Genomic DNA, 22584 nt, shown 5'->3' with positions numbered 1-22584 from the left:
ATGTTTAGAAGCCAGAAACCAATATATTTTCAACATTGTAACCTTGACTATTGCTTTAAAAAAAAGATAAATCAAAAAACAGCCAATGCCTTTGTCAGGCAGAAATCATCCTGGGGTTTTGCTTTATTTTTTTAATCTCCAGTTGTTTTCCAGGATCTATTCTCCATGGCGAAGCAAGCTGAACTTTATGAACTATGCCATTCAGCTTCCCTTGGCTTTGGGATTAAGATCAGAAGTTAACAATATATTCTGTTGTATGTAGAATTTTGGTGGTGGGTGGTCTGAGTATCATGGTTCAAATCCAGCCTTGGCAGAAAAGGCTGTGTGACTGATTTCCAACTAACTACCCCCCAACAGCTAAAAGTACAGCTGTGGCTCAAATGGCAGAGCGCCAACCTTGAGCAAAAAAGCTAAGAGACAGTGACCAGGTCTTGAGTTCAAGTTCTATTACCAGCTTACATACACAAAAGGGGTTGTGGAAAGACAATAGGAGAGGGTGAACAATGACCAAGGTATACTATATGCATGAATGGAAATGTCACAATGAAATCTTACTTTGTACAGGACACGAGTTATAGGAGAAACGATCAGGAGTCTAGGAAGTACCAGCAAAGCATAAGAGAGAAGGTTAGAGGGGTCAGTGTACTCCTCCCTCCACCCTTTGGGCCTGGGGCGATGATGGCTTCCAAGTCTGTCATTCTCTGGGGACCTCTTACCTTCTTTGTTGGCCCCTTGGCCCTGCCTGACCCTCTGCAAATTCCCTTCTCTTTACATGTTCTTCAAGAAAATCCTTAAACTGTGCTGTTCTACCAGAGCCCGAAAGATTCAATAATAACCCATTACAAATGATTCCAAGCATACTTTCATGTTTATTAAAAGAGGATGAACATAAAAACAGTGAAATAATATTTTATAAGTGATGACAGTTTTATTAAGTCAGAGGTATTTTAACATGTAGACGAGAAAAGAAAGGGCAATAAACTTCCACTGATTTAGATAAAATGAAACTATCAAACTAATAAAATCAGTGCTAGCTTCTACTTACAATTATATTACTTTTATGTAAATTATTCTATGCTATTTGGAAATACTTTGCTCTCTTAAATAGATATTTTACCTCACAAATTTTCTATTTCTTTTGGTTGTTTAAAATGCCACCATATTCTTTAATCAGAAGAAAGACATATCCCAACCTAATTTTCAAGTTACTTCATCAAATGCAAAGCATTTCCTATGCTTGATACTTCTTTGAGGTAAAAAAAAAATGCTTTTACAGTTATCTCATTAACTCTTAAGCAAAGTAAATAAAAAATACAGAATTTTCTTAGATTTAAATATCAATTCTTTTGTCTTCTATTATTTCTAAACAGAATGGCATACAAGATTCCTTTTTATTTTTTAACATACCTAAGTTTTAAAAGAAAACTTTATTTAAGGCATTTATTGATGAAAACTATAAATAAAAGATTCTAATGTAGACCAAAAGGACATACTTTTGAAAGTACACAGCCTATATGTTTTCATCTCAAATTATCACTACAGAAAGCAGAAACCCAAATACTCAAGGTTCTTTGGCTGACTGACCTTGCTCAAATGAAATACACTTAACCACATCTGGCTAAAAGATGTAAAGAATGGCATATTTATTACATGTCTGTCAGACTCCATCCCTATGTCATCTTTCCTTTGCTCTTACCAGGGCAGGTCTGTCTCTTCTCTGCAGGCCTGGTAACCAGCAGAGTGCCCAGGGCAGATGTGGAAGCCTCCATGTGAGAGCCAGTCTCACAGGACAGCTACAGGACATGTCCCTTTTCTCTGTTCTTGAGATGGGCAGGGATATCGTCCTTCCTTCCTAGGATGTCACATCTTGCTCTGCCAATTTCTTCTAGATACCGTCAGCTCACGCCCACCTCCTGGGGGACCCCAGGAGTGTGAATTGAGTGTGGTTATCTGGGAGGTTCAGTTGGGAGGGAGGTTCTGGTCCACATGCAGCTTTGCGATGTACCCTCCCCTCAAAAGTCCTCGTGGGACCTCACACACTTATAGTGTGTAAAACCTAAAAAAATCCTGCCCATACCAGCTGGGCTTTTCATGTGTTTTGTTATTTAAGAATTCAAACTTTGATATGTTCAACATGAGACATACCAGAACTTTTTCTACACCCAGACAATACTCAGTCTTCCTAGCCTTCCCTAACGTACGTACTGTTATCAAACAACTTAAAAATATACCTACTCATAGAATGTGTATAAAGTCCAAACTATGGAATCCTTCACTAACTACTGGACATCTGCAGCTATCCACAGCTAAATTCTATCAACTCAGATGCTGTATATGAAGTCGCAGAATCAAAACTTATTTCCATAATTTCTGGGGAAAGAAAGAGGGTTTCCAAGTGCCTATCCCATACTGCACTTTAAATAATTTTGTGTGCGTGTGTGCATGCATACATGTATATAAGTCACCTAGATATATAAAAAAGTGACATTGTTATTATAGCACTGGGATCCTCCCTTAGAATAACATTGTCTTCTGCGCCTACTGCCTCTTCTGGTAATTAACTCTTCTGTGTGTTTATGGCTTTTTTAAGAAGCAAGCATGCATATAAGACCCCCTTGCTTCAGGTGGTGAAGTAATCTTTTCTGCTTAACCTCTCAGTCGTCCCTTGACCTAGGTTAACAGCTTTTTGTATATGCTGTTATTCAGGTGACTAGAGCACGTATCCATTTTGCTTGGCATCAGCTGACCACTGCTGTTGTAACTGTTGGGGTCCGAACTCTCTTTGCAGCATAAGATGTTGTAGAGGTGCCTCTGGCACTCTGAGGAAGCATAATAGTAAATCAAGGGATCAATGCAACAGCTCACACTGCTGACACAGACGCAGAGGAGGTACGCGAAGTAGGCCGCCTCTGTGGCAGGGCTGGGAGACAGGAACAAGTAATGCAGGATCAGGAGGATGTTGGTGGGTCCAAAGCAGAGGATAAAGATGCAGAAAACAGCAGCTGACAAGAACAAAGCCCGGGATTTCTTGCTCCGGTTAGCAACTGCCGAAGAGCTAAGACATCGGATGATACATGCATAGCAGACTGTGGAAATGATCAATGGTACAAAAAAGAAGATAGCGGAGAAGGCCGAGAAGTAATAGGCGTAAAAGCCTTCGAGCAGGGTTTCGTTGAGGACATCGTGACAGGTGGTGATGTTGAGCCCGGGGACCTGGGTCGTTTGTTCCTTGAGGAGGAGAGGTACCACTCCTGCGATGGCCATGGCCCAGATGGCCAGACATACAAAGGAAGCTCTGCTCAGCGTGCGCCAAGACAGGGACTGGATGGGGTACACCACAGCCAGGAAGCGGTCGATGCTTATGACGGTCATGAGCATGATGGATGCATACATATTGCAATAAAATGCTGCCGTGGTGAAACTGCACAGTTCAGATCCAAATTTCCAGTCACTGCCGGCAAAGTAATAGCTGATTTTAAAGGGGAGTATGGACACAAAGAGCACATCGGCTGTGGCCAGGTGCAGCATGTACACGACAGCTGGCTTCTTCACCTTCATCTTCAAAAGGAACACAGCAATGGCCAGGATGTTTAGAGGAAGGCTGACCACAAACACACAGGTGTAAACAGAGGGGATAAAGACTGTCAACCAGGGGCTGGTCAGATATCCCGAAGCATCTTTTGAAATAAATGCAGGAGGTGATTTTCGAACAGGATTACTTTTATTGAAGGGCGTGAATCTGTGGCTGGTTAACACAGTTTTGTTTCTCTCCTCATGCTCCTCTATTGGGAAAGATTCAAATCCATGGTCGTTGGCATTCCTGAGGAAAAATGACCGGGGATTCACAGTAACATTTGTTGTTTTTGACTCTGAAAAACAAAAATTTTAAATGTGAATGGATTGAAGAAGTAAAAGAAACAGAGAAAGAACATTTTCCTCCCCTCCCCCCCTGCCCCCCCCAGCTTTTTTTTAGGAGCAGAGTTCTTCTTAGGAGAGAAGGTGGCAAAGATCAGGTCTTATCAGATAAGCTTATTTCCTGATGAAATCTGTAACCTAACCCCAAATACTGTACAACATACCAACCAACCAACCAATCAACCAAAGATTGGTTTTCCCCTGAAACACTACATAATAAAATCAACATTGAAATGTTATTTGAGTAGGGTCGTGCGCATATAGAGTGTAAGATTTCAGAAAATGTCACCATAACAAAAAAGGCAAAAAGTTCACATCCATAATTTCCTTGAAAAAAGAAAAATAAAACTGTGCAACATTCTGTTTGATTAAATACTTTTAAAAATTTGCTTTTTTTTTTTAAAGTGCTCATACTGTGGCTTGAACTGAGGGTGTTAAGCTCCCAGTTGGTTCTTTCTCTCAAGGTTGGGGTACTACCATTGAGCCACACCTCCACTTCTGGCATTTTACTGGTTAATGGGGATGTAAGAGTCTGGTTTGTCTGCCTGGTTGGCTTTGAATCTTCATCCTGAGATCTCAACCTCCTGAGTAAGCTAGGTTTTCAGGTATGAGCCAGTGGCACCAGGCTTAAAAAATTCCGTTCTTTACCAGGTGCTGGTGGCTCCTACTTGTAATCCTAGCTACTCAAGAGACTGAGATTTGCGGACCATGGTTTGAAAGCTGCCCAACCAGGAAACTCTATGAGACCCTTATTTCCAACTAACTAGCAAAAAAGGCAGAAGTGGAGCTATGGCTTAAGACAGAATGGTGTCAACCTTCAGCAAAAAGCTAAGGGAATTCTGTCCAGGCCTTGAATTCAAGTCCAGTACTGTTTTCAGTGACGTACCTTTAGAGATAGCTGACGTCAGTATCTGTGGCCTTGCAAAATACATAATCAGGCCTCCACTTATTCCCTGGCACAAAGTTCTGAAGATTCTTTTTTTTGTTGTTGTTATTGTTGATTGTGGAGTCTGAACGCTGTCCCTGAGCTTTGTTTTGCTCAAGGCTAGCACTCTACCACTTTGCGCCCTGAGCCACAATGCTACTTCCAGCTTTTTGGTAGTTAATTAGAGATAAAGAGTCTCATGGATTTTCCTGCTTGGGCTGGCTCTGAACCATGATCCTCAGATTTCAGCCTTCTCAATAGCTAGGATTACAAGCGTGACTACAGATGCCTGGCTGGCAACAATGTTTTGGATGTGATTGTAAAAGCACAGGCAATAACAGCAGAAATAGAAAATAAAATATGTCAATTTCCAAAATGCAAAGCAAAACAGAAGTCTGGCAGTGTGAGGCCCAACTACGGCAGTGAGGTCAGGGGTGAGCGCACTCAGGGGGAAGGGCCGGCCTAGGAAGACATCTGTCACAAGTAGAGGCCAAATGACTCAACACTGAATTGCTGAGTACAGACCCACAACCTTCGCTAATGGACTCTCTAACACTGTTGTAAGGTACATCATTCCAGAGCCACATTTTAAAACATAGAATATTGGAGTCTTTAATATACAGTTAACAGGCTGTATTACAAAGGCCTGCAGCATGCAAACACACAAAACATAGCTAGGAAACATGCTAAAGAGAACAAAGTAACAAAAACAATACCAACAAGCCAATTCAGCTCCAATAGAGAGCTGAATTGGGACGCCATAATGACAGGAGACAAGCCAGGAGACAGGCCACAGGACACGAGCACAGACACAACATGGCGTGGAGTCCTGTGGCTAGGCTCCTCTGGGCCTAAATAGGTTGGTGCACGGGGTAGATCCTCAGCAAATTCCCAGTCCCAGACACTGGACTGACAGATTCAGTAACCTATCAGCCAAGTGCCTGCCCCTGCCGCCAGGGGTCTGGGCACGCCCATTACCTGGAAGGCAGGTGATAGTGGGGGGAGGGAGGAGAGATGGGGGGGTCCTTCCCCCAGCATGAAGACAAGATGTCAGACCTATAATCCACTATGTGGCCAATATGGCTCCAGCCAGACCTGACCTCCTTACTTCAATACTAGTGACATACTATATTCGAATGGGATTGTCTCTGTGATGACCACCCCTTCCCCAAAAGAATATAAAATGTGAAATTAGAAACATAGGTCCAGACCCTGGGAATAGAAAAAGACTGCGACAATTACTGGAACTTGACCATTTGTATTAAGAATAGGGCCAAAACAGGACTCAAGAAACAAAGGACAGCCACCTATTTTGTCTTATCATTGCTAAATGACTCCATGTTCTAGACCATATATATGGTAGATATATGCACACAACAGAGGGAAGCTAGGAGGAGGAACAGAATAAGTGGGAACAGCCCACACTAAGCAAAAGGAAAGAAATGTAAACATCACCTGATGAGGAAAAAATAACTTGTAATGTCAAAGCTCATCGAGTTCACAAACTGTATAGACCATGATAATGACAATTTGCCTTGTGAAAGATAAAATATGTTTGTGACTCTAAGTATCATTATTTCACAATACTGTGAAATATGTGAAAGTTATGTAATCACCAAATCTCAATTAAAAAAAGCGAGAGAAGGCATGGGTTAGGAGAGATGGGTGACAATGTTGCCAGACACTTTGTACTCAAATACTGTTGTGTAGAATGGGAACTTCTTTGTACAACTACTTAAAGATAATAAAAAAATTAAAAAAAGAAATTGCCATTAGCTAAACCCCAAACAATGGTTAGATGACATGATATTTTAATAAAAACTAATATCATAACTAAAAAAAAAAAGAATAGGGCCAAACGTTAAATTTCCAAGGTAAAGGCTTGAGTAGAGTTAAGCACCGGGGAGGCTGTGCTGGGCATCTGCATTTCTAGGGATGGCTGGTCTCCTCTCTAGGCCATTGGGGAGCTAATCAATGCTTTTCTAGGGCTACGGTATCTGCATTTCTGTGGAGCAGAGCCCTCCTAGCTCACCCCATTGAGCCAGGCATCTGCTCTTCAAAGGACGGCCTGCCTCACCTACAGGCCTCGGAGCTGGTTAGACGGCTCCCATCTCCCGCCTAGGCACCAGGTGGTTTGCAAGAAAATATTTAGGCTCAGATACCTTACTTCATTACTTGGCTTTGATGACTTATTGCCTTGGTTAGGACCACCTGTGAGTCTCTTCCCCTCCCCCTTCTCCCCCGCCCCGCCCTGGATCTTGCCTTTAAATACTTTAAATACTATTTGACTTTACTGCTGTTCTTCACTAGCCTGATATAGTGAGGAGCTGTCGCCCTGGCTAATGAAGATTCCTAGCCAGATTGACTGAGTATTGGTGTCATGAGTTTGAGTCCCATAGGCAGGCCCTTGGGAAGTTAGGGATACTTCAGCTCTGTCAGAACTCAACCTTTCTAAACTCAGCTCAGAGCTAGGTACCTGTGGCTCATGCCCATAATCCTAGCTACTCGAGAGGCTGATATCTGAAAAATGTCATTGGAAAGCTAGTCCAGGCAGGAAAGTCCATGAGACTCATTTCCAATTAACCACCAAAAAGCTGAAAGTGAAGGTGTGGCTCAAGTGGTAGAGTGCTAGTCTTGAGCAAAAAAGCTCAGGAACAGTGCTAAGGTCCTGAATTCAAGTCACAGGACTGGTACCAAAACCAAACAAACAAAAAAACAAAGCAAAAACTGTTTGGTCTATAAAACAGGCAGCACAGTGATCCACATAAAACATGACATACTCTCACTTTGGAAACTATAAAAATAAAACGACGTGAGAATTCATTGTTTTCTCCCCCTCCCCCACTGCCCTGCAGCCTGGCCTGCGTGTCAGACCTCACTGTTTGCTCAAGGGGGTGTTTTAAGTTAAAATGGAATGTGGGTTCCTCTTCCCTCCTCATATATGCACGTATGTATATATAGTCTTACCAGGTAGTATTTAGTATTTATAAAACAGGTGGTATTTAGTATTTAGTTTGAGATCTGTAATTCAAGTCTCAAACTTAGTGTTTTCTGGAAGTTTCCTTTTATTCTTTGAGATGTACCTAACACAGTCTTTATTCATCTTGACTCAGTCCCGTTAGCCTGACAATTGACATCTCTAGGGAATGTGAATTACCCTCAAGGTCATGAAGAATGTGTGGGAACTAGAGGAAGGGACGGAATGGGTTCTGGCACTCCAATACCACAAAGACAAATATCTGTGAAAGTGCTGAGCAAGGACTCTTTTTTACTTTTATTTTTCTGTGCTGGTACTGGGGCTTGAAACCAGGGTAGGGCACTCTGTTCCTTCGCTTTTTCTCTCAAGGTTGGTGTTCTATCACTTGAGCCACACCTCTACTTCTGGCTTTTTGGTGGTAATTAGGGATGAGAGTCTCAGACTTTCCTGTCTGCTTTGGCTTTGAACCTTGATCCTCAGATCTTAGCCTCTTGAGTAGCGATCTAGTTTTAATAGGCTTGAGCCATACTGCCCTGCAGGAGTCTGGAACTAAAGTGATTCCCCAACTACAGCTTCAGGAGCCCGGCCACAGGGAAGACTTTTGTGAACACACATGTGCACGCACACAAATCACATCCATACACCACTACCCACAAGAGTGATACAATCTGAAACCTACTGATGCCTCACAACTAAGTTGTCTCGGTCCTAAGGCTGAAATTACTGCTCAGTCTAGGAATGAAATTGTCATGAAGCTTTACACCGAGAACTTTGGCAATAAGTCTTTGTTTTCCAAAATGTCTTTCCTGGTTAGTGTTTATGACAGCAACATTATACCCTGGAAACAGGCAGTATTTATAACCCAGAACCCAAGAAGAATGCATAATCCTTTGATTAAATATCACTGACTAAGACATTACCTTCTCTTGACATTAAAAGTTGGTACTCTGGTTTTTGTGAAGTTAAAGAATGTCAGTAAAAAGGAAAAAAATATAAAAAAATACACCTCAGCCTCAAATCACCAAGATACATCCGATCCAAGCCTGGTGACTAGTTATTTCCAAGACCCTCAGGGTGACATTGAAGTTTGCAGGTCAAGGAGAAAGTGCCTATCAGTGTGCCAAGAGTGTGACTCATGCCTGCTGCTCCTCTCAAAAGAGTAACAGGTTCTAAAACCATTTCTGATACTTCTTGCTCAGTTTCCCTCAAGGTGGCCTTTTCTAAATGCCTCTAGAGTGGTTTTATTGTTGAAGACAGCATATTTGTAATTAGTTTAAATACGGAGTCTAACTGATATGGAAATTAGAGAGTAAAGCTCTTCCTGACTTTGATGCAATCTGGCTGGAAGCAGAGAAGCCCATGATTAGATGCTCTTTCAATGTCATATTTGATCCTGGGATTTGGACATCAGTATGCCTTGGTTGTGATTCAGAGTTCTGCCCTTGGGGCTCACTCTTTGGGGGAACTAACCAGGCAGAAGTCCTGGGACCTTGCTCCTGTCCCTACACAGAGCAAGCCAGCTGTGCCCTGCATGTCTCCACAAACTAAAGAGAATAAAGAGAGGGAAGCTGAAAGCTAACAAAACAGACCTAGGCTGTCATGTGGAAGGCTTTGGTACCACTGGAATGCTCCATTCCTGCTATTCAAAAAAGGGCTACTTTTGTAGCAAGAACAGAACTCCTTAAAGAAATGATGGATATCAGATCTAGGGGAAGAAATGCACAACAGAAGCCTTGAACATCTTAAAAAAAATATTCAAGTTAGGTCATAAAGACTGGAGTTAATCAAAAGGATCTTGCATAGGCCAAACATAAGACAATCTGATCATAAAAGAATAATGGTAGAAATTAACTGAAACATTTCATATATGTTAAGATCTATGAGTTCCAACTGCAGTCAGCCTGATCCAGTCAGTAAGATAGTCTTTAGGACAGATGACTCAGTTTTTCTCTGGCAAATAAACAGTTTTAAAAAGAGAGTCGATCCCAACTACTCAGGAAGCTGAGGACTTGAAGATTACAGCTTGAAGCCAGTCGAGGCAGAAAAGTCTCTGAGACTCTTATCTCTATCCAGCAAAAAATCCAGAAGATGCAGTATGGCTCAAATGGTAGAGTAGCAGCACTGAATGAAAAGCCAGGCAAGAATGTGAAGCCCTGAGTTCAAGCCCCAGTACCAGCATGTATGTATGTATGTACATATGCACACATGTGTGTGTTTGCGCGCGCGCGCACACACACACACACACACACACACACATATGAGGGAAGAGAGAAGTTTGTTCCTCAATACTACAAAAAAGAGGGTGCACAGTTACAGATTAAAAGAAGACATTTCGATCAAGCACAATAGTGAAATGGTGAACCTTCTTTCTTTGATCCTGATTTGAACAACTGCTCACAGGCATCTATGAGATAATCAGGAAGAACTGGACCCATATTGAATATTAGATCAAATTAAGAAATTGTTCATCCTTTAAGGTACTAATGGATTACATTCTTGTCTCTAGAGCTACATGCTGATATATTTAAGGATGAAATGATACCATGTCAGGGATTTGCTTTAAAATTCTCCAGTTGAAGCTGGGCGCCAGTGGTTCATGCCTGTAATCCTAGTTACTCAGGAGGCTGAGCTCTGAGGATCACGGTTCAAAGCCAGCCTGGGCAGGAAAGTCCCTGAGACTCTTCTCTCCAATAAAAACCACTAGAAAACCAGAAGTGGCGCTGGGGCTCAAGCAGTAGAGCACTCCCCTTGAGCTGAAGAACGCAGGGGCAGTGCCCTAGCCCAGAGTTCAAGCCCTACTACCGACCAAAAAAAAAAAAATTCTCCAATTGCAGGAGGGAAAAGCCAGATGCAATAAAACTACGTGATAGGATACAAGGGATTAACTATGCCGCTCATGTTTGGGTACATTTGACAATTTCCATCATAAAAATAAAAAGGAAAAAGTATTGTATTATATTTACTTACCTCTAGAAATTAAAGACTTGTATTATATATTCTTATCAGTTTAATATCAGTTTAATATCCTTTATCCAAGGATGATATATTAAGTGGATTTTTAGAAATAATAGATGGACTTTGGTGGGGGGGAGGATTGGGTGAGGGGGCAGGGGGAAGATGGGAAGGGATGGGAAGGGGAAACAAAGGAGGAGGCTACAATGCTTGATAAGAAATGTACTCACTATCTTGCCCATGTAATTATAATCCCTCTACAGTATTTTCACAATAAAAAAAAAGAAATAATAGATGGAATAGGAGCTTGCTCCATCTATTTCAAGCATCGGCCTATAGGTACTTCCAGGAATGGAGGCAAAATGAAAAGAATAGATATATAACAGGAGCAAGAGGGCTGAGGGTGTGGCTCAAGTGTTAGTGCCCTGCCTAGAAAGCTCTGAGCTCAAAGTTCAATCTCAAGAACAAACAACAACAACAAAAAACCCCACTTCTAATTACTAACCTCCTAAAATAGTACTCTCCCATGGCCACTCTTATTCTCAAAAGCAAATGAATTTGCCTATCCTCACATCCATAGTGGGCTAGTGAACCTATAATGTAAAGCAATGGTATTGTTGCTTGAGAATCTGAGCATCCTGTTGGCCTTGGCAGCCACAACAATTCTCCCTTATGGTCAGGCCCAACACATTAGAGACCTTCACACACATGAACAATGAATAACACATCTCTAAAGTGTTCTCATGGGCCTTTAAGATTAGTAAACAAACACACATCTCTGGTAGAAAAAGGAGACGTGGAGATGAGCACCGTGAACACAGACTGTGGGGCTAAGAAGGGGCTGCCAGCCTGGAGGCTGCCTCTCCTCCCAGCATGATCCAGGAGAGGCTCAGCTGGAGACGCAGGCAGAACTCGGGCCAGGGAGGGGGGTGGAAGCAGGGTGATTACAGGTTAGAGCTGTGTGCCTAGAGCATACAGACACTGAGGGGACAAAGCCTTTGTCTGGAGAGCCTGGAGTGGAGTGGACACTAGTGGGCCTTTCTGGGAGCCACTCCCATTTCCTGATCTTTCCCATCCTAGAGTTACCATTACTCAACTACCTTTACATTTTAATTTTATTGTCAAGGTGATGTGCAGAGGGGTTATAGTTACATTAAGTAAGGCAGTGATTACATTTCTTGTTTAACTTGTTATCCCTTTCCCCTATTTTTCTCCTTCCCTCTCCTATCTTCACTTTTGACCTTTGTGTGTGAGAAAAGTGAAAACTAATATACAATCAAGTATTGATCACAGATTTCCTTTGTACCCCAGCTGTCTCCTTCTCTAGTCCTTTGGCTGTAAAACGATTTAAACTCAAATAAATTAGCTCCTAGATAAGATACAATCACAGCTAGGCCTTCCTAGAAAGTAGGATTCTTCTTGAAAGGTAATAAGGTAATAAAGGTAATAAAACCTTCCTTGTTTCAGCAAACCTGATATCCTATGTCAGGTTAAATTATGGTATAGACCGGGGCTGGGAAGGTGGTGCAGTGGTAGCATGCTTGCCTTGCATGCATGAGACCCTGGGTTCAATTCCTCACCACCACATAAGCAAAAAAAGCCAGAACTGGCACTGTGGCTCAAATGGTAGAGCATTAGCCTTCAGCTGAAGAGCTGAGGGACAGTGCCTAGGCCCAGAGTTCAGGCCCCATGACTGACCAGAAAAAAAAATATGGTAGAGACCTAGCAGCAGCTCTGATATTATGAGTCATTTATTTGCTTTGTTGTTGTTTTCCCACTCCCTCCCCAAGTACTGGGGTTTGCATTTAGGGCTTCAAGATCACTCAGCTTGCATGTTTAGCTGTTCCTCTCCCACCTGAGCAATAAGTCTAGCCCTGCTTTTTGCTGATAATTTTGGAGATGGAATCTCACGGACTTTTCTGCCTGGGCTGGACTTGAAGTGTGTTCCCCTATCTCTCAACTTCTGAAGTAGCTAAAATTCAAGGCCTGAGATACAGGCATCTAGCTCATGATGACTAGTTTTTTTAAAAAAACAAAATAGTGTAGAAAATATCAGAATATATACAATGGAATAAAGGTGTCTATTGTTGAGGAAAAGTTACTTTCTGACTTTTAAATAATGTGATTGGCAAAGCACCTTTATTGCATATGTACCTACTGGGTCACAATGTAAAGTGTATTTCTTACACTTCTTGCTGTTGTAAACACTTTTCTGAAGTCCTGTAATGTCTGACTTCTAACTTACCACAGACTTGAAATATAGGTGATGTAGTCTTTTCCAAAAGTTATGCACATTTGTTGAGTGTGTTTTTTAGTGCAAATTACAAATTATCCTTCAAATAGGAAATTACTTTCCAAAACAAACAAAGAACATATCAAGGCCTGTTCAGACATTTTAAATGGCAAAAGTTCACTGGTATCTTGGACTAAGTTACTGTCATATCTGGGGACAGAAAAAGCACTAGCTATAAACATCTCGGCTGATGTAGAGGACTATTTACTACAACAGGTTAGGCACAAGCACCAGGGAGGAAAAGGCAGGAAGAAAGAAGCCACAATACAATGAAGCAACCAAAATATTCTGAATGTTAAAACTGAAATCAAGGTCATGACCTGTCCCAACAACTTGCCTGTTTTGGTAGTATCTGTAAGGGAAGAGGGAGCCCAGGACTGATGAATCTCTATGAGACAAAAGGCAAGTAGGTGGCTCCCAAGGTGTTAGAGAACACTGGGTACTGACTGAGCCATGGGCATAAGCTTCCCTTTTTGGTAACAGCAATGTTTTGGAACTATACAGAAGTAGCAATTGCACAATATGGAAAATACGCCAAATGTCACTGAGTTTTATTTACTTATTTGGTGCTGGTATTGTGGTTTGAATATTCAGATCACTCTTTCACTGGGCTTTTTTGCTTGGTTTTTTCACTCACAGCTGGCACTTGAGCTATGCCTTGAACTGGGTATTTTGTTCGTTAATTATAGAGATGAAGTCTCTCAGACTTTTCTGCCTGCTCTGGCTTTGAATCATGATCTTCAGATTCAGCCACCTGAGAAGCTAGGATTATGGGTGGTGTCCATCTTTTAATTGTATGTATTAAAGTGGTTAATTTTATAAGTGAATAGCACCTTGATTTAACAATAATAAAGTTAGGAAGGAAGATGGGAGGGATAGAAAGACAGAGAAAAATTAGTTCTAATGAAAAGAAGGATGAATATCTGAAATGAGAATGGCAGGATTACAGAGAGACTCAGGGCCCTGGGGAACTCTGTTTTAAAGACTTCCTTTTGTCCAAGGTCCAGCTGGGCTCCAGTGTGTTAGGGTGAAATGAGTGAGAGGGAGGAAAGGGGCTGATAGGACGCAGGGAAGAATGGCCAGAAGTGCCTTAGCAAAGGAACAAATTCAGAGCTGTTGGAAAGAGCAAGTCAGTGTTCCCAGCACAGCACTGACTGTCACCCGTGCACGGGAAGGGATCAGGCATGCTGCATTTGGGGACACTTTAATCCTTCACACAAAGGGAGGCCAAATGAGGACAGACCTGCCATCATGCAATGCCATAAAAGTAAAGACAAAGGCACTAGGCAGAATGAAAGAGAATTTAAAATAGAAAGAGGGAAATAAATCAATATTGGTGCAGTTGCTGGGCAGTTTGACTTTTTTAGACTCAGAACTTTCACACAGGCTTTAGGTCTTTCTACTTACCCTGAAGACCAACATCTTCTACTAAGAGCTAATTAGCATATTTATGAGTAAGAGAACTATTTATGGCCAGCCTTATCATCTATTAGCAAAAGTGGCAGGATACCACCGTCTGTGCATTTACTACACGCCTCTCACACCCTGTAAGGAGTCTGGTCTATCAAGCTAGGGGAGCCACACTTTGCTTTCTAGGGGAGCTGCAGAACACATGGACTACTTCTCTATCATTAGAGGGGCTTGGAGGCTTGGAGTCCTGGTGACTGGTAGAAGAAACTGGTACTTAGGAAACACCAGATCGTGTCAAGCTTCATTGCAACTTCTTATTAGACTGGCAAATTGGCCATTCTTGTTCTTGCTTTCCTCACCTGAAAAGTGACATCTACCCAAAGGGCCCTGTGAATTGTGAATGTAAACTACCCAAGAGTATGAGTGTGTATGTGTGTGTGTGTGTGTGTGTGAAAGAGGAGCTAAAAGGAGGGAGAGAGGTAGAGAAGAAAGGAGAGAGGGAGAGAGGAAAGGAGAGATGGAGGGAGGAAGAAGGGGAGAGAAGGAGAGGGGAAGAGAGAGGGAGAGGGAGGGAGGGAGAGGAACTTCCTCACTGCTCTGTAGAGCAGCTGTTTCTAATCAAATGGGATGTGTGAGGCGTGGGGAGAGTATTCAGGCCCGGGGTAGTGATGTAGTGATACAGGGAAAGAAGCCAGAGAAAGCTGAATTTCTTGGGGAAAGAAACAGGGGTGGGGTTCAGTGAAATGGCCAATGTATGTTCCCAGGTTCTAGAGAAGGGCTCAGGGACCTGTCCAACACAGGGAGAGGCTCCTCACTCTTACTAAGGAACCGAGTTTGTTGCCTATAGCGAGGACGCCAGCAAAGAGACTCACCTACCTAGGGTGCTTTACTACCATATCCAAACCCAGCTATTCTTGACCCTTTCACTCTAGATCCTTATAACATTCCTAACTATCACTGTTTATTCTGGGACATTGGCTCTCCTCATAAATACAAGGCATATCACGTAAATTGCCTGGTTAAAGGCATATAAACTGGCTTACAAACTTGTAGGTTTGTTAACAAATCTGTGCCGAGGGAAGATCTGTTGGAGATGCCATGAAGGACAAAGGAAAAGTATGGTCTTGGCTGGGGGAGATGAGATACCCAGAAAGCAACAAGGCAGGAAATGTCAAGAAGTTGGTGGGAGTGGGAAGTTCCAAAGTACAACAGCAAAGCTCAGACCGTGGGTAGGGCCAGTCCTGGAGGGGTCTCACAGTCTCTTCCCACAGAGTGGATGATCCTGGCCTGTCTTGCTCAGCAGTGGCACATTCAGGATCAAGAGGCACTGCTGGATGGTAGGACAGGACCCATTCTAGCACTAGTATTTTATGACAGACATGGATTAGAATTGATGGTATTTGGCTGGGTGCTGGTGGCTCACGCTGGAGATTCTAGTTATTCAGGAGGCTGTGCCGGATCGAAGCTAGCCAAGGCAGGAAAGTCTGCGAGTCTCATCTCCAATAAACCACTCAGAAAAAGCCAGAAGTGGCACTGTGGCTCAAACAGTAGAGTGCTAAACTTGAGCAAAGGCAGCTCAGGGACAGCACCTAAGCTCTGATTCAAGCCCCAGGACTGACACTAACACACACACACTCTCTCTCTCTCTCTCTCACACACACACACACACGAATTGCTGGTTCTCAGTGATCATAAAAAACCAAACATTTTTGAGTGTGTTTTTTCTTTTCTAGTTATTTTAAACTCCATATAAAGACCAAGGCCTCATTATTGCTTGTATGCAGTATGGACAGACTCATTTGGCTTGCTACTGTCTCTAGGCCTTAGTTTCAGAATCACTGAAAAAAATAAGCCCTGTCTGCACTCTAACAAAGCGCTTTTTGGAAGGGTTGAAAAGAGACAGCTAAGTGGGAATTCTTCTGGCACTTAACAGGCGGTCCTTTCCTTCTTTCCTCCTCTCCTCTTACCCTCCCAAGTTGTTCCAGAGTCCAATGTGGATAAATTAGCCAGGGTCCGTTCAGTGGTTCGTCTACCTCGGCACCATCTACCCCATCTAGCCCACCCCATCCTGTCCGCGAGGAAGTCAGAGGCAGGGTAGAAACCATCAGTTTTGAAGTCCATTCCCTGAAAGGTGCCCACAACCCTGCTGGGGAGCTGCTGTGAGGAGGAGTTGCTGGGGCGGACTCAGCATTGGGGCACACCTGTCCTCCGCTGTTCCCCCCAAACACGACGCAAGACACCACGTAACAAGGTGCGAAACCGCACACGGGTCACCGGGCGGTGCAGGAGTTCTCGTTTCCCCCACGCGGTGGGTGGTAATGTCCCGTGCGCAGCACCCTGGGGCCCCACTTGGGGCTGGCTCTGATTTTCCCCAAGGGCATCCCTTCAAATGCACACTGAGCCAAGAGGAAGCGTGCGAGCACTCCGTCTTTGTCACCTCTTCATCCTGATATGTGGGAGCAAGAGAGGGCGCAAAAAGAACAAAACCCACTAGGACTTTCTTCTGCGTGTAAAACGCCGGTGAGTGTTCCTAACAGACTACTGCTTCGGAAGAGAAAGAATAGGAAACATTGAACCACTTTAAGCAAACATATTCATTTGGTCACAGTAGCCGGACCCTTGAAGGCACACGATTAGTGGGGATGTGTTTCAGGTGAACCCCCTCCTTCCCGAAGATGAGGAAGCTAGGCTCCAAAGGTGCGCAGGGACCCTGGTTCTGGGGAGAGGTCCCTTTCCTCAATCCAGCGGGAATGGAGGTTCCTGGTAACAAAGAACTCCCCCCACCCCACCCTGTGGCTGCCCGGTCCCAGGCTATATCTCCTCGTCCCAGCCCCTCCCGGGGGCGGGGGGGGGGAACCTGAGCGGAGCGTCTTCGGTGGATACAGTGCTGGGGGCTTTTCTCTACATCCTTTTCTTCCCCGAAAACGTGCAAAAACCAACTCAAAGCAGAACAAAACAGCGAAAGTGGCCCTCTGCATTTTGCGTGGGAAGGGAGGACCCGGCCCCACACCGATCCGACCAGACCCGACGTGAAAGGCTCTTCGGGAGGTGACCGTGCGCGCAGCCGGCCAACAAAGAACTCCTGCAGCGCGGGGAGCGCCGGCCCCTGGCTGCCGCCCCGGGGGGCCTCACCCGCCCCGCCGAGCCGGGGGTGGGGGGCACCCCCCAGCCTGCCCCCTGCACGGCTTCAGGAGCACACGGAGGCGGGGTGGAGGCCAGGGCACCCTCTCCAGGTGCAGGCACAGCCCGGCCGCCCGTGTCCGAGCTCAGCGCCCCCCACCCCCCGCCCCGTCCCGGACTCCGGGCGGCTCTCACCTGGCTCGCGGGCAGGGGTGCGGGCCGACAGCAGGGGGCCGCACAGGCTGAGGCCAGCGGCGACCAGCAGCAGCCGCCCCGGCCCCATTGTCCGCCGGCGCCGGCTCGACGCGGTGCGGCGCGAGGACGCGTCCGGCCGCGGGCGGCTGGGCTCGGCTTCCCGCGGTGCTCTCGCTACTTTCGGCCGCCGCGGGCAGAGGCCGCCTGGGATCCGCGTCGATCTCAGCCTGCGGGCAAGAAAGGAGAGCGGGGCGCCTGGGCGGGAGCAGGGCTTGGACTGGGCTGGCCGAGGGAGGGGCGCGGCGGGCGGGGACTCGACGGGCCGGGGCGGGGCCAGAGGGGCGTGTCCCCGAGGGGCGTGGTCCGAGGAGGGCGGGGCCAGTGGGGGACCTCGGAGCGCGGGCGCCAGCAGCGCCTCCCCGCGGTCCCCGCTCTCTGGGCCCGGACGCCGCGGTCCCCAAGCCCCAGCCACCCCGCCGGATGCCGGCGAGGAGGAAGCATCCAGGGCGCCGGCCCCGCCCGCAGGCGCGCTGGGGATCCAGCCCTGCGCTGCCACTCGTTTGGAAAGTTAGTCGCGAGCTTTGGATTTCAAAGCCCCCCATTAAGACAATCAGCCACCCGCAGCGGTAGGAGGGTAGATTTCACCGTGACAGTTTCCCGCAGGTACGCCATGGGTCCCCATCCGGTCCCTCTCCTGAGCGCAGACGGTGGCGCACCTGGCACTCTTTAGAGTGGCTGCCAGGGGAACTGGCCGTCCCCATTCAAATGCTGCTGGCCCTCGTTCTTCCTGCCCGGCTCCAGCTCTCACCGGAATTCCCCCTGAGGTCCCCGCTGCCCACCAGGGCCTCCGCCCCAGGCCCCGGGCAGAGCGCGCGGAGGGCAGCGGGCGGTGCCGCTCGGGCGCCTCCGGCGCGAGGGACGCGCCGGGCCCAGGCGCCCGCCCGGCCAGCCTCATGGAGTGTTCATGAACGTTACTGAGTTTGGGTACACTCAAGGCTCAGGGCTCAGGGCCCGCAAGTGGTTGTCGAGACTGTGGTTTGGTGAGCAGGAGCTCACAGCTTACTCTGTTTAGACAGCGTCCCTGGAGAGAACTTTTAGACCGCACAACAAGTGGGGTTTCTTTCTAGAACTCAACAGGGTCCCTAACTTGGAAGCTCAGGCTACCGTCTGTGCGTATTGCACCCCGAGGCAAAGGCCGGTAGTGGGTGGTGGGGTGCCCGAGGCTTTTTGGAAAGGGAATTTCAGCCCTGACACTGGAATTGGTGGGAAAAAATAATAGGATCAGAGATTTCTTTCTTCCCTGTATTCTCCCACCATTCTCACACACTGATTTCTTTTAAAATACGCAGATGTTGATCAATAAATTTGGAGATGCCCAGCGAAATCAGGCTATTTAAAATCATTTCTAATTAAATTCTCCTAGGAAAACATGTCTAAAGTGGGAAGCCGGAATCACTAGAAGATCGTCTCCTCCTCCACCCTCCTCTCACCTCTTTCTTTTTTTTGCCAGCACTGGGGCTTAAACTCAGGCTTTCTTTCTTTTTTTGGGGGGGGGGGTCTGGTTGTGGGGCCTGAACTCTGGGCCTGGGCACTGTCCCTCAGCTCTTCAGCTCAAGGGTAGCGCTCAACCACTTGAGCCATAGCGCCACTTCCGGCTTTTTTCTTTTTGCTTATGTGGTGCTGAGGAATGGAATCCAGGGCCTCAGGCATGCAAAGCAAGCGCTCTACCACTGAGCCACCTTTCCAGCCTTGGCCAACTCAGGCTTTCTTGCTTGGCTTTTTTGCGCAAGGCTAGTGTTCTACCACCTGAGCCACACCTTCACTCCAGCTTTTTGTGGTTTGTTGGAGATGAGAGTCTCCAGACCTTTTTCTGTCCAGGCTGTTTTTAAACTTCAATCTTTAGATTTCAGCCTTCTAACTAGGATTACAGGTATGAGCCATTCAGCTTCCCCCAAAATCTTTCTATATTCATTATTGACACTTTTCATCTAAGATGCTGTTGCCTTTTTTTTTTTTTTTTGGTAGGTCCTGGGGCTTGAAACTCTTGGCCTGGCACAAACCCACAGGTCTTCAGCTTAAGGCTAGCAGTCTGCCACTTGAGCTACAGCTCCACTTCGTTTTCTGGTGGTTAATTGGAGATGAGTCTCATGGATTTTCCTGCCTGAGATTGGCTTTGAACAGCGATCCTCAGGATCTCAGCCTCCTGAGTAGCTAGGATTAAAGGCCTTAGCCACCAGCATCCAGCTGATGCTGTTAACATTTAGATTCATCATTATACAAAAAAAAAATCAATTAATCTGGGGACCTACCATTGATTGTAGGAAACACTCCAATGTCAGAGTTGTTAAACAGGAAGAGCATCTTAGAAGCAACAAACAACAATTTAAAGTATAATAGTAGTAGGATGTGGTAAAATATTTCTGACAGCTCCAAGGATATAAAGTGAAAAGCATAATTATCTCTCCTTGTCCACTGGGGCTAGTATAGTGGTACTATACTAGTGCAGTGGGTACTTGTAATCTGGGCAGTACCACAGTGTACAGTATCTCCTGTAGAACCGACACAGCGCCAGAGCAAATGTGCCTGTTTCACACCCTGATTCCTCCTTTATATCACTACTCTTGTGCTTTTCTGTCATTCTGTCATTTAAATAAAATAAAGGTTACTTAAACACAAGCCCTGGGATTCTGGGACACCTGATCTACTATGGAGATGGCTATGGAGGTGGGTAGTGTATACAGTGTGGACATACTGAATCAGTCATAATACCCTGTGCTGGATGGATGGAATGAGATTTCATCACTCTAGTCAGCAGGGCATTAAAACTTAGGAATTATTTCTGAAACTTTCTATTCAATATTTTCAAACATGGGTTAGTTGCAGTTAAATAAAAGCATAGAAAACAAAGCTGTGGATAAAGCAGAGACTTACCCCTCTGCCACATCTCCCAAGCTCTCCCTCATTACTGTTAACTTTTCTGTTCACCATTCAAGAACTTGTACTCTCATATAAAAAAATGCATGTATATCTTTAAGAGAATGCACTATGGGTATGCTTCTAAATGTTACTTCATGGGTGAGAGATGTTTTTAATCATTTTATAGAACTGTACAGCTTCAAAGCATGCTTTGGAGTCTTAGCTATTAGAATAAAAACAGGGTTCCCCAAAACAATGAAATATTTATTTGTACATATTAATAAAGTGCCCTTCAGAGCGGGGCTGACTGCAATGACTGACAGTGGCACAGAATGAGGCATTTCTCCTTTCTTGAGTAGTCACCAAAAGTCACTAGAGCAGTCACCAAAGCTGAACTCACTTCCAAAAGCAACAGGAGTGGATTCCTGGATCCCCCTTCTGGATCTCAGGTTCTAGAATCTCCATGTTTGACAAGTACACACTCCCAGGTGATGCTGAGATCTGAAGGCTCCCAGAGCAAAGTTTTGAGAAACATCACAGGGAAGATTCACTAGGAGGCCTGAAGCCAGAGCATTGCTAAGCCAGGCATGGTTTGGTTATTACATTTCTAACAAATTCCCACGCTCAGACACAGAGGAACACATTTTGAAAACTATGGCTTTAAGAAAACTGGAAAAACAACAAGATACCACATACCATTGGCCTTTGATGTCCCAAGGGGATTGGTTCCAGGATCTCCTAGAAACCCCAAATCTAAGGATGCTCGTCTCTCACATAAAATGGCCTGGTATTTGTACAAATCTTACACATAAACCTTCAGTGGACTTCAAATATTCTCTAGATTATGAGTACATGATACAATGAAAATGCAATGTAAATAATTGTTATACTGTATTGTTTAAGGAAAGAAAAAATGTTTTATATGTATAGCACAGATGTAATTTCCCCTCCTAGTATTTCCCACCTTCCCCAGCATCATTCATAAGTATGTGATACTAGCCCTTGTGTTTTCATTTTCTCAGTTTTAACTTGTCTGGCAGCAAGCAGTGTGTCATTAGCCACCTTTCCATGTTTATGGTATTTCTGAGTGCATTTACTGGCCTGGAACCATGATCCTCTCAATCTCTACCTCCCACATTGTTGGGATTATAAGCATGTGCCATCATGCTTGGCCTCTACAACTGCTTTCTATTTTTTTCTACCACGGTTTGAACTCACAGCTTGGCTTTCTTGTATGGCTGGCACATCTATCTCTTGAGCCATGCCTCCATCTAGGTTTTTTGTTGGTTATTTTGTTTTTTTTTTTTTTTTTTTTTGGTCGGTCGTGGGGCTTGAACTCTGGGCTTGGGCGCTGTCCCTCAGCTCTTCAGCTCAAGGCGAGCGCTCTACCACTTGAGCTACAGCGCCACTTCCTTTGTTGGTTATTTTGGAGATGGAGTCTCATAGACTTTTCTGCCTGGGCAAGCTTTGAACTTTGGTCTTCCAAATCTCAGCCTTCTGAACAGTTAGGATTACAAACATGAGCTCATGGTGCCCAGTGCCACTTTTTTTCTTTTTAAAGAAAACAATGAATTGTAATTAAGTGACATGCTAAACAGCAGCTAGCCTGTTTCTCTTTTGTTGCTACAAGCTTGTATTGGTATTCTGGGCTTGGAATATAGTTAATCTCATAAACCTTGGAGAGAGTGGCACACTATCCTTATGATTTAGGGTACAGAGAAAAAGACACACTCAGTATCTTACAAAGAAAAATAAGAATAAACTGGATGCCAGTGGCTCATGCTTATAGTCCTAGCTACTCAGTAGGCTAAGATCAGAGGATCATAGCTTGAAGTCAGCCTGTGTAGGAAAGTCATTGAGATTCATCTCCAATAAACTTAC

The 22584-nt window shown here is 45.0% G+C and overlaps 1 protein-coding gene across 1 annotated transcript; it reads right to left on the bottom strand.

Annotated features, from left to right (window-relative positions):
* Positions 1-849: 849 nt before the first annotated feature.
* F2r (coagulation factor II (thrombin) receptor) lies at positions 850-18519 on the bottom strand. The gene is made up of 3 exons (XM_013025294.1): positions 18504-18519; positions 17788-18014; positions 850-3869 (listed from the first exon to the last, which is right to left on the bottom strand). The coding sequence occupies exons 2-3, from the start codon at positions 17873-17875 to the stop codon at positions 2671-2673; spliced, it is 1287 nt and encodes a 428-aa protein (XP_012880748.1). The 5' UTR covers positions 17876-18014; positions 18504-18519; the 3' UTR covers positions 850-2670.
* Between the last annotated feature and the right edge of the window lie 4065 nt (positions 18520-22584).

Source organism: Dipodomys ordii, unplaced genomic scaffold, assembly GCF_000151885.1.
Source record: "Dipodomys ordii isolate 6190 unplaced genomic scaffold, Dord_2.0 Scaffold83, whole genome shotgun sequence".
In the NCBI taxonomy this organism is placed as follows: domain Eukaryota; kingdom Metazoa; phylum Chordata; class Mammalia; order Rodentia; family Heteromyidae; genus Dipodomys; species Dipodomys ordii.
The sequence above is the reverse complement of the archived record's forward strand: the minus strand, read 5'-3'. Positions and strand labels throughout refer to the sequence as shown.

Bases quoted from the DNA above. Each gene is read 5' to 3' on its own strand.
- F2r (XM_013025294.1), bottom strand. From the start codon at position 17,875: ATGGGGCCGGGGCGGCTGCTGCTGGTCGCCGCTGGCCTCAGCCTGTGC. The intron at 3,870-17,787 runs GTGAGAGCCGCC...TTTGTTTTTCAG, and splicing joins CACCCCTGCCCGCGAGCCAG to AGTCAAAAACAACAAATGTT.